Raw genomic sequence first — 14,754 nt, 5'->3', positions numbered from 1 at the left:
GCGGCACCATTAAGGAACAGGTGCAGAAGGTGTCTGCGGCCCAGCAGGTGCTAGCAGGGCAGGTCTGGGGATGCAAGTGGCAGTCAGCACCAGCAGTGCACGTGTGACTCTACAGGATAGAGCGCCACGCATCGTTCACTTGCTCACAGGGAGTGTTCCACTAGGCAAGGCTGCAGACATCTCTTGTTTTCTGCCCACTGCTGGCTGAAGACCGATGTCAGATCCTCGCTGGAGATCAGCCACGGGGGAGTCCTGGAAGCTCAGTGCAGCTGCCCCACCTTCAGCTCTCCCAGCCTGAGCAGCTGGGCTCCTCACTGGGTTCCAAGGCTGGCCCTTGGGTCTCCCGGCTTTGGACTTCTGCTCCTCAACTGTCTTCCTGGCTCCTTTAACTTCTGTTCTCTGCCTTTCCATCCATCTCCAAGAGTATGGATGCCCTGCCTTGCTAATCCCTCCTGGTCGGTCCTGAAGCCAGCCCCCACTAGGCTCCTTCTTACTTTCTCACCTAGTGCCTCCTCTTGTGTTTGGTAGAAAGGCAAGTCCAGCGAAGACCAGAGCAGGAGCTGGCTCTCATCTCAGTGGCTCCCTGACAAACATGGAATTTGCCCTGTCTGGGAAACTCTGCCTTCAAGAGCCCAAGTACCTCCTCTGCATTAGCTGCTGTGAAGCCAGGCACACACAGGGGAGTCTCACCCATACTCAGAGAACCATCAAGTTATGTTATCTGAGTATCATTTTGCTTCAGCTAGCCTAATAGCCTGGGCATGGCCATCCCTGGTGACTCTAGAGGCGCCCATGGTCTGCTGTTCCCTGCCAGCCTCTTTCAGGAAACAGGCAGGGAAGGATAGGATCTGCAGGGGCAGGTCTCTGTAGGAGAGTCCAGGCAGGGCTGAACCTCCTCTGTTCTTTGGCCATTTTTAGGGGAAGAAATAGAAGGTCTGTTTTCTGGGGCTTCCTTCTCTGTCTGAAGACTGAGTTTCTAACTCTTAGGGTCCTGTAGTTCTGAATGTAGAATGGATCCTCCATCAGTGAGGTCTTGGGCAATCCCTTGCCAATCAAAAAAGATTCAAGTCTTTTATGGCATTTAGCTCAACTTCTCCTTTGAGTTCCTGGGTAGATCAAATGTTAGCCTCTGTATCTGAAACCTGGCTCCTTCTCAAATCCCACCCCGGAATGCCTCCTCTCCCTTTCCCATAATCCTGTCCAAAGCCATGCAGACTTCAGGGTCTTCTTTTATCTGGGGTCCCCATTATGGGTGGTTTTGCCTGCCCTGAGCATCCCTTTGTCTGCTTCACACTGCTGGCATTTCACCTTGTTCTGTGATCTCCTGGGAGGCCTACTTCTTCCCTGTCTACCTTTGTCTTCTCTCTAGAACTGAATGCTGGCATTTTCCTGGTACACCACCTCGTCATCAGGTCAAGTTCAAGTGCAGGGCAAGCTACACAGTATAGTAGGAGGAGCGCCATGGGCCAGTCTTCCGGGACTCCAAAGGGGACTCCCTCTCTGGCCTTTCTCCCTGACTTTGCCTCTTTGGTCCCCTGGACATTTTTATAATCTTACTAGGAGATGTGTAGTATCAAGGTTAAAGCTGCAAGCCTTGAGGTCAGAACACCCATCAGCTTTATGATGCCCACTGTGGCCCCAGTCAACACCTTCTGCTATTAGACGCGGTGGCATCCAGGGATAAAGAATGGCGAACCTCATATACACGTGAAGTCAGTGCCTACCTGGCTCTGGAGTCACATGGTCTCCCGCAGTCAGGGAGCAGATCCAAGTACCATGTAGCTCTCATAACTAAGCTTTTCCTGAAACTCAGCCTTCCTTCTTTTCCAGCCTACAAGTCCCTCTCCATTAAGGACCTTTTAAAACACAATGCTGCTGGTGGTCAGACATGTATGTGTACCAGGAACCATGCTAAACATCCCCCTGTGTATAACACAGCAAGTCATCTTTGCAGCCCATGAAGCAGTCCAGCATCCCCAGTGTGTAGAGGAGGGCCAGATGCAGAGGGCCCAGCTCACTCACCCATCCCTCCACACCGATGGTGCAGGACTCAGACTCAGGTCTCTGTCCAAATCCTTGCTCACTCTGTCACCTTCTGCTTCCTGTATGTATGGTCTCTACTGCAGGTGAGGGTCTCTTGGCTCCCTGTTTCTTACCCCAGGGCAACCCACCCACTACCCGAAGAACCTCTTGCTTTAAAAATTATTCTCAGAAGTGATCCTGAATCCCACAGGCAAATGGGTTGGTGGCTAAAGTACAGAGGCAAGGAGTCTCACTGATTTTCGTAACTAGTAGTAGGGGAGTTGATTGGAACTAATTTTTAAAAGCATGTTTAATGGTTTATTCATTTGTATTTTATGTGCATTGGTGTTTTGCCTGCCTGCATGTCTATGTGAGGGTGTCAGATCCCCCGGAACTGGAGTTACAGACAGTTTTGAACTACATGTGGGTGCTAGGAATTGAACCTTGGACCTTTGGAAGAGTAGCTAGTGCTCTTAACCACTAAGCCATCTCTCCAGCTCCTGAACTATTTTCTATGGAGGTGACTCAATTATAAGATCCTGGTCACACACCAGTCTCTGCCTCTGAAGTCATTCAGGAAGGAGTTGGCACCAAGTGGGTCCCGCACCTCCATATGACGGCATTAGGGTCAGGTGGAGAGTCACGTGGAGAGGTACTCTCTGGAGACTGATGGTCTCTGAAGGGGCATCCCCTCGAGGGCATCAGTCCTTGAGATGCACGATACTGGGAGCTCAGGAGCACCCTCTACTGGTGAATTCATGCAATACTTTGGGGACTCTCCTTAGCATGGCCCTGGTTACCAGTGTGCTTTGACCCCTGCCCCCTGAGCCTATGACAGTTACTTTCTTTTCTGTTGCTGATTTGGGGTCCCCTTGGGTTCCTTTGGCTCTAGTGTCACAATAGAAATAATAATAGTAATAATAATTATAGTAATAATGTGTCCATCACCACACATCACACCATTGCTGTGAATCAGTTCCTGTGTTAGTGACACCGTCTGAGCACTCGGACAACCCTCCAAGCTGAGGACTTGACTATCCTTATGTCACAAAGGAGAAAACAGAGGCAATAAGACCAAGGTGCTAATATATTGGTGACACGGTAATGGGGCAGAGCTGAGGTCAAAACCCAGCCTGCAAGAAGCAAGCTCCTAAATCCATTCACACGGCCAATACTGGATGGCTGTGAGATGGAGCCATGGCTTAAAGCCACGGGACCTGATAATTTTTAGAACTGGGGCTGTGTTTTCGAGTCGTCATTGAAGTCTGAGGTCTTGCTAGCATTTTCCTGACTTCTGCTGGTGACCTTAGCCATTCAAATGCCACAGTAGCTTGGAGTGAAATCTGTCCTCTCCTCATACCAGCATCTTCATCAATGAGCCCAAGGTCTGGCATGCATATTCTGGGTCACAGAGGCTTGTGCTTCTTCTCCTGGGGTGGGGTGGGGAGACAAAGAACCACAGTTGCGTCATCAGGTCTGAAGCAGGACGAGTGAAGAGCTTCAGCAACGGAAGCCGATACGGGAACAGTAGTCAGGAGAGGGAGGAGTGGTGCTAGGTCCCCTCTCCTCACCTTCATATCACCACCCCCCATCTAGGGCTCTGTTAGACAGTTACACAGGGTGACCGGGGGCTCCAGGACAGAAGCTGACCAGCCCAGAATTGAGCATCCATGGCATAGGTGCTGAGGTCTGGACCATTCCATTGCCCGCTCTGGAAGAGATCTCTGCTTGATGAGGGTATAAAGGAGCAATAAAGATATGTCTACTGCACGCAGCGTTCAGAGTGCCTGGAGCCTTGTGACCTCACCCATTTGTCTGTCTTTCTGCAGGTGGACAGTCCCTTTAGCTCAGGCAGCCCTTCCAGAGGACTCTTCTCCAGGGGCCCTCAGCCCCGGCCCTCCAGCCCTGTGTCTGCTCCCGTGAGGCCCAAGACAAGCCCTGGCTCTCCCAAAACTGTGTTCCCATTCTCCTACCAGGAATCCCCTCCGCGCTCGCCACGCCGCATGAGCTTCAGTGGGATCTTCCGCTCCTCATCCAAAGAGTCTTCGCCCAACTCCAACCCATCTACCTCTCCCGGGGGCATCAGGTTCTTCTCACGGTCCAGAAAAAGTAAGACATTGATGCTATGGTTTCAGGTGGGTGCCGGGCTATGAGGAACCTTCCCCATAGCCACTCAGCCAAATGGCATCAGAGCCACAAAGTAGCCACTGGTGACTGGGGCCTGAGTCGTGTCTTCATGTGCAGTGACTCCCATGTCCCCCTGCTGGTTTCTGTCTGCACTGTCCTCCAGAGTGGTGAACTTGGTGGTGTGAACTCAGTGGCATAAACTAGATACTTCCTGAGGTTCACAGTCTGATTTGGGAAATCAGATATTTGCTTCCAGTGCTCAGAATATGCCTGCCCCCAAGGTCAGTGTGCTGCCTGAGTATGGCTCTGGCCCCTGAGGTTTGGGGTCTAGGGACTTTGACTCTGTTTACAGAAGACCCTGAGTTTTTTCTCAGGGCGAGATGGATTGGCTGGAGAAACACGGAGGAAATATGTGTGTTGGAGTGAGAGCATCCTTTTGATTCATAAATTGCTTGTGATCTGAAGATCAATATTGTCACTTGAGCACTGTTGATCACAATAAGAAATGCCAAGGCCAACGGTAGAGTGGGGGGTGTGTCTCGGTTACTGTCCCTAGGCTGTGATAAGCTGTCCTGGCAAAAGCAGCTTAATGGAGAAAGGGTTTGTTTGGCTCACAGTTCTGCAGAGATGTTGTCCCTCGTGGTGATGAAGGCATGGTAGCAGGAGCAAGAGGCTGCCTGGTCACATGGCAGCCACACTCTGGAAGCAGAGACTAAACAACAAATAGGGCCAGCCAAACAAACAAGCAAACAAACAAAGCCAAAAGCTCCTTCATGCTCCCAGTGACTCGCCTCTTACCTCTTAAAGATTCTACAGCCTGCCCAGACCTCCCCACAGCTGAGGACCACATGTGTTCAAACGGAAGCCTTGAGGGCCCATTCCACACTCAAACTACCACAGGGAGTGTGTGTCCTCCCTGCTCTGTCTTCTTCCCTGTTTCTCTACTAATTCAGAATGTTTGCTTGGAGAATGGAGAAGGAAGTTGCCATGGAATGTCAGAGGTCAAAGATATTCCTTTTCCTCTGGGTAGCACTTGCTTTTCTTGTCTTGCAAGCCCATCTGTGGAGACACTTGAGCCTTTCTGAGTTATGGGTTAAGAGAGTTCCCTTTGTTTAATGTTTCGTGTATTCGTGTGGTCTGTGGGATATTGTTCCTAGTAGCCCAAAGGCATGTCCCCAGGATGGCAGCTCTTCTGCCTTCCCGTGAACCTGTAATACACAGATGTGATATTCTGTGACCGAGGCGTTGCTGGCAAGACAGTGTTCTTTTAGGCCAACATTAGCCAGGCAGAGTAGCTGTGCATCTCCAAAGCCCAGTCAGAGCAAAATGTCCCAGCACTGATGTTGAAATGTTCTAGAGAACTTCCTCCGATTTCTGGGCCACACCCTGAGACTCTCACATATGGCTTTCCTTCACTATTTCACAAGGTATTGGTTCCCCAGGATCCACTGTGGAGACCAAACCCCGAGGACACCCAAGTCCCTTATGTAAAAACAATGTAGCATTTACCTAAGCTTATGTAATCCTTTCATACACTTGTAGAAACCATTTTAAAATCCTCTTATCAGTGTTTTGCCTGCATTCTCTGTCGGTATACCATGTGTTTGTAGTGCCTGAGGAGGCCAGACGAAGTTCCTCTGAGCTGGAGTCAGACAATTGCCAACCATCATGTGGCTGCTGGGGACTGAACTCTGGTCCTTTGGAAGGGCAACCAATGCTCTTAACTCCTGAGCCATCTCTCCGGTCCCTTTTCGTATACTTTAAATCGCCTCTGGATTATTTATAAAGCCTAGCATACTGTGCGTGCAGTGTGAATAGTTACAACATCTGTAAATACATTATGCTGTCGTCTAGGAAAGAGCCGGTCAGATGGCTCAGCCAGTAAAGAAGGCACAGGCCATCAGCCTGACAACTAGAACACATGGAAAGGAGGGAAGAGGGAACCTACGTCACAGAGTTGTCCTCCAATCTCACTGGCACCTCTCCAATTACACACACATACAGTTGCACACCACACACACACACACACACACACATTACACACACACCAATAATTTTAGAAAGAGTCTGTACATACTCAGTATAGATGCAATTAAAAAATCGTTTTGGCCTGTGGTTGGTTGCATCTACAGATGGGGAGAGCCAGCTGTGCTTCATTGTGTGCCCCCTCCAAATGGAGGGACAAGGAGACCAGACTTCAGCGGAGTGGTCTCATGCTTGGGTCACTTACAGCTAGTCTCTGTCTTTGCCTCCAGGGCTGTGGTCGCGGAGCCCCACAAGCTGGGAGACTTGAGATAGCACTGAGACATGTTCTTCTGAAATGCAGTCCCAGAGCCAAAGTCCAAAAGAAAGGTGGATGGGCCCAGATCCTCAGGAAGAACTGGCTGAGGAAGTGCTTACTTTCTCTGAAGCACTCCTGGTGTGTGTGTGTGTGTGTGTGTGTGTGTGTGTGTGTGTGTGTGTGTGTGTTGATAATTGTGGTCTCAGCGCTGGAGCCCAGAACCCCATTTGTGCTTGACAAGTGCCCCCCACTGAGCTCCGTCCCCTGACCTGTTTTACTGTTTTATTTTGAGACATTGTCTCCAAGCTGGCCTTGAACCCACCGTGTAGCCCAGGCAGGCTTTCCTCCTGCAGTCCTTCCGCAGCCTCCTTCTGAGTAGCTGGGATTACAGGTCTGTGCCACCGCACCTAGCTTAAAAGATAAATACATGTTTTAAAGTGAGCTTGGTGGTAGGTGTTGTCTGGAAGCAGGGGACAGAGGTCAGAGCAGGGACACCAAAGGCTGGTAGTGTTCAGGATCAAAGCCAGCATCTGGATGTTTGATGTCGTGGGGTTAGGAGAACTCCAGGTGAGTGAGCCACAGACAGGCTTTCTGATTGTGTGAGGCGGCTTCGGGCAGACCTGGGAGGCCCAGCTAGATTTAGCACAAGTCGCGTGATGGGTGTGTACTCAGAGCAGGAGTGTGTGAACTCGGTGTGCACAGGTGTGCATTAAGTGTAGGAGTGGACATGGTTGGTGCAGGAGCAGTGTCAGTGAGCACAGAAGTGCATGTTCTGACGCCAGGCTGGTTTGCCCAATGCTACATGAAGACTGCTATTGTGAAGGACCAGGTCCTGCCCTGTGCCAAATGCTGGCATGAGTATCTGTGTTCCCTAGGAGACCTCCTCAGAGTCCCAGCACCCTCTCTTAGGGTCCTAGGCAAGACAGGCTCATGGAAAGGCAGAGTGGGCCACCACCAAACTTCACAGATGGGAAATTCAGGTTGCAGACTGAGGGGCACAGAACCCCACCCTCAAGCAAGCTCTCTTGAAATATCTAGTCCCCAACGCACAGGGAAAGAGGCTGCACGGAAGCAGAGAGGCTGGTGCCTCTGGTCCTTATTCGTGCTCTGAGAAGCCTTGATATGGGTGAGGTTTACAATCCATGCCCTGTGGTTACACTCCAGGTGTGTCTGTGCTCCTTGGCTACTTCCCCTTCCAGAAACCAAATGCTGCTCCTCCTTGGCACACGGCCTGCAACCTCTGCTGAGCCCTGAGCCCCAAGGCAAGTGTGCAAGCTTTGTAAGCCTGGGCATCAACTTGTCCCAAGTCAGCAAAGCAGACAGCTGTCAGCAGCACGGGGCTGGGGCCATGTGTCAAAGCTGAGGACTACAGCTCCCCAGCAGTGGAGGAACTATTGATGGGATCACAGAGCTGATCACGGAGCTCTTTCCTAGTTCCCCGGGCAGGAGTTCACGCTGCCTCTTCCGTTTAGTCTTCTAAAAGGCCCTTCTATGTTCAGGTCAGGGAGGCTTGTGAAAGTCTCTCTTCCCCAGCCTCCTAGGCATCCATCAGCCATGGATGGGTTGATAAAGGGTTATGGAATGTCTCTGGGCTTCATAAAAAAGCTGGAAGTTGATCAGGTTGAATGGGAGGATTTGGCTTCTTGCAGGGCATTGGGGGGCCCATGGGATGAGGGAATACTTTTGCGAACCAAGTCTTCCTCATTAGGTTGCTCATGCTGTTGCCCTTGAACCTGTGTGCCCAGCTTCTGGGCTTTCCTCACACCCACCAGGTACCAGTGTGCAGGTCGAGAGTCAGCTGGAGCCCACAGCTCCAGGTTGCCTGGCCCCTCCATCTGGACGTTCAGATGGGGCTGGTGTGAGGCTGTCTTGGCAAGTCGACAATTTATCTACTCGCCCTGAGACTTGAACAGCTATTCCCAGGTGAAAGTCCCCAGGCGACGTATTGCTCCCTACTGCCTCAGAATTTATGCCATAGCTCAGGGGGGCTTTCTGATAATAGTCCCATGATGCCCACTGTGTCCATTGCAGGGATGTCAGGAGGGCATTGCTCATTTCCCAGAGTCCTGAGAGGACTTTCCTGTCTGGTCTCTTTACCAAGAATAGCTGTGCAGCGGATCAACTGCCCCACTTTTGCCTAGAGTGGATGGTAATCATACAACGGCCCAGTTTTCCTGGGTGCACTGCCTACGAGTTGTCTTTGACCCACATTCGTACAAAAGGACCTTGGGGTGGGCCGTGCCTTATTCCTGAGGCTGTTTTGGTCCCCATTCTTGCACTGTCACGCTACTGTGGTTTTGTCTTGTTTTTGAAATGAGGATGTTGCCCCGGGTAGCCTCAAATTTATAATCCTTAAGCCTCTGCCTTCCACATACTGGGATTAAAGGCACATGTCACCCCACCTAACTCCCTCCTGACTTCTTAAACTAGGAAAACAACTGGGGAGTCTGGGTTTTAAAAAGAACCCAGGTGAACTAAGAATTCGGGAAGGGAAGAGATCCTGCTGGCTCTGGGGCGCTTGATCACAAGAATGTATGTTGTTTGTTTGTTTGCTTTATTCAATACAGAAAAGTCTCTTGGCTTATTCCTTGATTCCTTTTATAGTCTGTCTGAGTCGCAAAGTGGGAAGCCTGAGTCCCTCAGTGATGGATGGCCAAGGCTAGGTGGTGGTCTAACGGGGGCAGACACAGACTCCTGAAGCAGCAGAAGAGTGCCCTTGCTCTCTCGAGGCTGACATCGGGGTGCTGGAGAAGCGTTTTCATCCGTCTCTGCCAATGGGCAGATCTGCCCTAGCCCTTTAGTCAGCTCACAGTAGAGCCCGTAACTCAGTCTCTGTACCGGTCTGGATCTGCAGTGTCCCACAGGTTCATGTCTGAGCATTTGCTTCCCAGCTGGTGGTGCAGCTCGGGGAGGCTGTGGAACTGTCGGGTTCATCTGGGAGAAGTAGGTCTCTAGGGCCGGGCCTTTGAAGGTGCTAGCCCCAGCCTAAGTTCTAGATGCTCTCTGGGCTGTGAAGGGCTTCCGCTGCCTGCTCCCACCCCATGAATTTCACCACAGGCCTTCACCGCCATAACTGACTGAAGACCTTGTCCTGCCTTGGTGTAGTTTCTGCCCCGGACTGTGTCACGGCTTCACAGATGTAACTAACACTCCACCTCCCTTGTCGTATGGTCCTTCGCCCCTCTTGTCTTGAAAGGACACCAGTCACACGAGATGAAGGGCCTATCCGACTCTAAGATAATCCCATCTCAAGTAATTACATCTGCAAGTGACTTTAGTCCCAAACAAGGCCACATCTGAGATTCTGAGGAAGACATAAATTCAGGTACTGAACTTATCCACCCAAGTGCCAGCCACAGCTACAGCTGACTGTCTTTGATATCTGTTTTGTTTCCTTTGCATGGCTAAGGTCTGTTCTCACTCCTACCCAGGCTAGTTTCTTCTTGGTTTTCTCTTTGTGTTGCTGCTACTTGTTTTGGGACCTGTTTTGGCCTTTGAGCAGGGTCTCAACCATCACAACTCATGATCCTCCTGCCTCAGCCTCCTGAGTGCAGAGGTTACAGGCATGTGCTCCCATGTCTGACTCTCGTTTCTGTTAAAAGATGAAAAATCAAAAACAAGCAAACAAACAGAAAACCAAAACAGTGGAAAGCTGGCTATCCAACCACAACACAGCCTGGAGGTGAGGCCCCCGAGGGGCACCAGTCCCCATGGAGTTTTGATGATCTTACAGAGACAAGCACTCAGAATGGATTAGAACTCCCAAGTGTGGGTAGTTGGGGCTTTCGGGGTGGGGTTGGATTAGAATTAGATGAGAACCACAAGCCAACAGCCCAGCTAGAATTTGGTGGGAAGAACATGGAGCACATGTTCTGTGTTTCCAGAGCACAGGCTCACAATGCGAGGAGGCCTGTCACAAGTGTCCAACCCACGATCAACAGGGCAGCCTAGGGAGGCAGCCACTGCTGATGAGGACACCAGCAGTGGGCTGAGAGATGCCTCAGTATCGAGGAATGCTTGCTGCTCTTCCACAGGACCCAAGCTTACAACCACCTCCAGTTCCAGGGTTTTGACGCCCCTTTCTGGCCTTTGGGGGGGTCCCTGCATACACATGGCATGCATGTACCTGTGTGTGTGCGCACACACACACACACACACACACACACACACACACTCACTCACTCTTTTTAAGTAAAAGATGACAGCAGCCAAAGCCCATATAGACAATGCATTATGATCTGGATTTTTAGTGTCCTGGCTGAAACAGGAATAAGTTCAGGCCTTCCACGTGACTCCTGAGGAAGCGTCTTCCCACTCTTCTTCAATCAAGGTTGAAGGGGTTCAGCTAGCAGAACAGAACATGCACCTTATCTGGGAGTCTTCTCCAGGAACCCCATGTTCTCCTGGAAGTAAATTCAGCACAAGAGTCTGGGAGGCCCCAGGGTCTGCTCTGTGGAGGCCAGGACGGGCACAGGTGCAGGGATCAGCCCTGTGCACCCTCAGGGTGGTCTCCAAGTGTTCCGCCTCACGTGCTTTCTTTTCCGCGTCTTCACTCCTCACATGGAAGTCTTGTGTCAATTCTGAGACACGCAGACGCTCTAGCTGGGTCTTCCAAATGGTGACCTCTGAAAAACAGGGCCGGGATGTGGGGAAGTAGAGCATAGGAGCATAAACTTTAATACTCCCCACCCTGCTGGAGGAAAACAAAGCAATGTGAAAGACGGGTGGACTGGTGGGGGCTGTACTCCTTCTGACACAGACACTGGCAGGACTAGAGACACAGCCCCTCGGAGCTCAGGAGGCTAGGGATGTGCCAGAGACAGTGTGGAGCAGCTAAGTAAGTATATCAGTTGCCATCTGGGTAAAGTCTCCCTTGATGAGGGGACCAGCCAGGCAGACCCCTCAGGAGACTTTCAGCGGGAAGACCTTCTGCTCGTGGTTTGTCATAAGGTCACTGCTAACTCTTCCCTCTGCTTCCCCTCCAACCTTAGTTTATCTTTTGAAAAGTTTAGCTGTGGGGGGGGGGGGGCACGTGTGTGCTTGAACGAGGTCAACCCCAGATGTCAAATTTCGTTTATTATCCACCTTTTTGTTGTTGTTGTTGTTCATTGACCAGGAACTTGTAAGTAGACTGTTCTGAGTAGTCAGGGACTCCCAGGGACCCCGTCTCCTCTCTTCCTGTGCTAAGATTGCCAGTGCACCCCACCACTGGCTTTTTATCTGATTTTACTCACGCAATGTGGAAATGTGTAAGATGAGAGAGAGCAAAGCTGGGGTCCCAGTGTCCAAGACATGGCCCTGCATGCAGGCCTCTTAAATTGCCTGTCTTTCCCTGGCTTTGTGGCCTACTGGCCACTAGGGGGTGCTACAGCCTCACACGCTGAGCCTTGGGCAGGCGGGGCTGTAGCCTTGCCCAGAGGAACGAAGTAGGAACCAGCCATTTACGTCTTGTCCCTGCAAAATAAGGAAGCTACAACGAAGATGCACACCTCTGACAGTCAGCCCATGCCTCACAAGGCCCTGCTAAACGTTAGGCACCGGGAAGACGACAGCAAACCAGTTTGTCCCTCCCTGCCTTCCCGCGGGTTTCGTGGGGGCAGGTGGGACATGTGTACCTCAGGCATAAGCATGCTGTGCCATAAAGAAAATCAAGAGGGATGCAGGGGTGGTGCTACATACAAAAATATCAGCAGCAGCCTCTATGGTGGGAAGACATTTGGTCCGGGGCGGGACGGAGGCAGAGAGGGCTCAGATGGACAGCTGCGAAGACGTCGTACTTGGCAGGGGAGTGGCGGTTCATTTCTTCCTGTTCTTTGAGCCCTCAGAGAGCAGGTCAGTGTGGACAGATCTGAAGAGGACCAGAGCTAGCTGCAGGTGAGGTCAAAAGAGGGCGGGGCCTCCCTGGAGGAGCCCAGGATTCTAGGCTTTAAATGAATGGTTGGGGGGGGGGGAGTGGGGAGCCCTCAGGTGTCGGAGGGATGATGCCCTTTGTAGGAGTCTGTGTGACTATTGCTCAGGGTAGACAGTAGGGATGGAAAAGTGAGGACCCTCTGAGAACCACTGAGCAGACTGGATGCCAATCCAGCAGGCGCCAGCCTCCCTGGAGCCTTCTCTTCAGGCCTGTTTTCTCTAGAAATCCGTGCCTGCCTATGCTTGGCTTGACCAGTCCTCCAGAGTGTGAGCCAAACTGTTACCACATGCACCTTTGTAGTCTGCTGCCTCCGGACTGGCTTTTCTCGCTTTCTGGTCTCTTTGAAAACCACATGCTGAGCTCTTCCCCCAGCTCTCCAGTCCTACCCCATCTACGGCCACCATCCCACCAGTCCCAGTCAGTGCACCGAGGGCCACCCACGTGGGAAAGCCTACACCACATTGCTGCCGGTGGGAGGCACTGCAACCTGGAAGGAAAGGCCGGCCTTCACCAACCCTGCAGATGCCAGCAGATGCTGTCGGGGAAGCAGGTGTCTTCTCAGGCCCCCCCGTGATCATGGTATTGGCAGTGGTGTTGGGAAGTGAGATGAGATAACATTGGATCAGCCTCTCGGTCCCCACTGAGCAATAAATAGCATCTTGTTTTCGTGAGCAGTGGTCCGCAATCGGTGACCATTGCTGATGGAAGTGGCCCCACTGGCATTGGGACATTTTATTTGTCCTACTAGGAAAGAAAGGAATTTTAAAAAAAAAAAATCCCTGACCAGGACATCCTTACTGATTACAGAAAGGCTATTCCAGGCCAAGACTGTAACCCCAGGCGGGACAGGGGAAAATCCAAAGGAGGAGATTACACCCTGGCCCCTGGGTAATTTGCGTGAGCCTGGCAGTGGAAAATCTGAGCCGTGAGTATGCAAATGAAGCCGTGCAGCTTCCCTGCAGCGTGGTTTGAACATTTTTCTTGTTGCCTTCAGTCCACATGCAGTAGGAGATACATTTGAGAGCTCGGGAGACAACTGAGTTACGCATGCTTGACAACCTGAGTTCAAGCCCCCAAACCAATGTAAAAAAGCTAGGTGCGTAGGTGGCATTCTCTTCCAATCCAGTGCTGGGAAGGCAGGACAGAGGACCCCTGCAGCTTGCTGGCCAGCCAGCCTCACCTAATTGGTGAGACCCAGGTTCGGTGAGAAACTGTTTCAAAAAGTGAGGTAGATAGTACCTGAAGGACAACCGAAGGGCTGACCTCCAAATCCGCCCCCCCACACACATCATTTGATCTTGTCATCTAATATGACACAGGACTTCCCCTGGACTGTCTTCTGTGTCTCTATTATTTTCGCATGCTGTATGAGATACGCACAGCTGATTTTATGACCTGGGTGGAGGGAGCGATTGCAGTTGGGGAAATACCACCCTAGATGGTCAGAGAAGCTGAGGCGGGTTTGGAATGCCTGCCAGTCGAATCTGGCTCGGGCGTGGAAGATCAGCTGGATGGAGGGACTGACGCTGTGTTCTGGCCGGAGACGTAGAAGCTATGTTTTCTAGCTCGGATTTCTAACACTAGCTCAGCCTTGATCACGGTCATGTGTACTCCGAACCTCCTGAGGAATTTCGTTTTCTGTTTGTGGTTAGAGTGCCCTGGTTCTACCAGGAAGCCGGGGGTTCTGTAGCATCCTGAGAAGGGTGACTGCACATGACCCCCTTTCTCTGAGTGTGGATCTTTATCAGAGTGTGTTCCGCGAAAGCCTTTGAAATCTGAATGCGTCGGCAGAGGAGTTTGCTTAACTTGTCAGACTCCAGGCCCTTTCACACCGTCGCGGCCTTGGATCCCAGACAGCCCTTCCTTTATAGCCCAGCAACTGGGAGTTTATTTTTCAAATAAAAGTCTGTTTTCCCATAAAACGCCGAAGGTTTTGTGCTGTGTGGGGAAGAATGAGCTCCGGCTTTCAAGGCTTCAGTTTGGAGTCTCCAAGTCTACAATTTACATGCCAAGGGCTTCCCCAGGGCTGAGGGGCCCTGCCCCAGCTTGCCCTGCAGAACAAACACGGGGCAGTGGGGCAGCCTGTGTGGATCAATGGGCCATTGTGTCCAAGTACAGAGCAGGAACAGAAGGGCCGGGGCTGAAGTGGAGTAAGTGTGGTCCTGTGGTCCTGCAGCCCTGTGGTCTGGGAGCACCGCTGGTGGCTCTGCAGACGAACCTTCCTGAGCCTCCGGCACCTTCTGCTGAGGACACTGTTCACATTCCCTGCCAGGCAGGGTCCTGCAGGGAACTTCTGTGTACTAACAACAGAAGAGCTTGGTCTGGGCTTAGATGGTTACACTCATGTGACTCTGTAGTTGAGAGGTGAAGGAGCGCTGAGGTAGCCACAAGAGCCTGAGAGGCGACCCAGAGA

General features: G+C 51.6%; 1 protein-coding gene across 7 annotated transcripts in view; it reads left to right on the top strand.

Annotated features, from left to right (window-relative positions):
* Positions 1 to 14,754, top strand: part of Prkag2 (protein kinase AMP-activated non-catalytic subunit gamma 2) — a 266,876-nt gene that overhangs the window by 79,777 nt on the left and 172,345 nt on the right. For 5 of the 7 annotated variants that reach the window (XM_048440225.3, XM_048440224.3, XM_048440223.3 and 2 more), the window contains exon 3: positions 3,852 to 4,131. In XM_048440225.3, the coding sequence (XP_048296182.1) occupies positions 3,852 to 4,131 (280 nt within the window). The remainder of the gene's footprint in view (positions 1 to 3,851; positions 4,132 to 14,754) is intronic. The other 2 variants (XM_048440227.3, XM_085691129.2) reach the window with 1 other exon arrangement.

This window comes from Myodes glareolus, chromosome 6, assembly GCF_982192425.1.
Source record: "Myodes glareolus chromosome 6, mMyoGla1.1, whole genome shotgun sequence".
Lineage (NCBI taxonomy): Eukaryota > Metazoa > Chordata > Mammalia > Rodentia > Cricetidae > Myodes > Myodes glareolus.
This window is presented reverse-complemented; position numbering and strand designations above follow the sequence as displayed.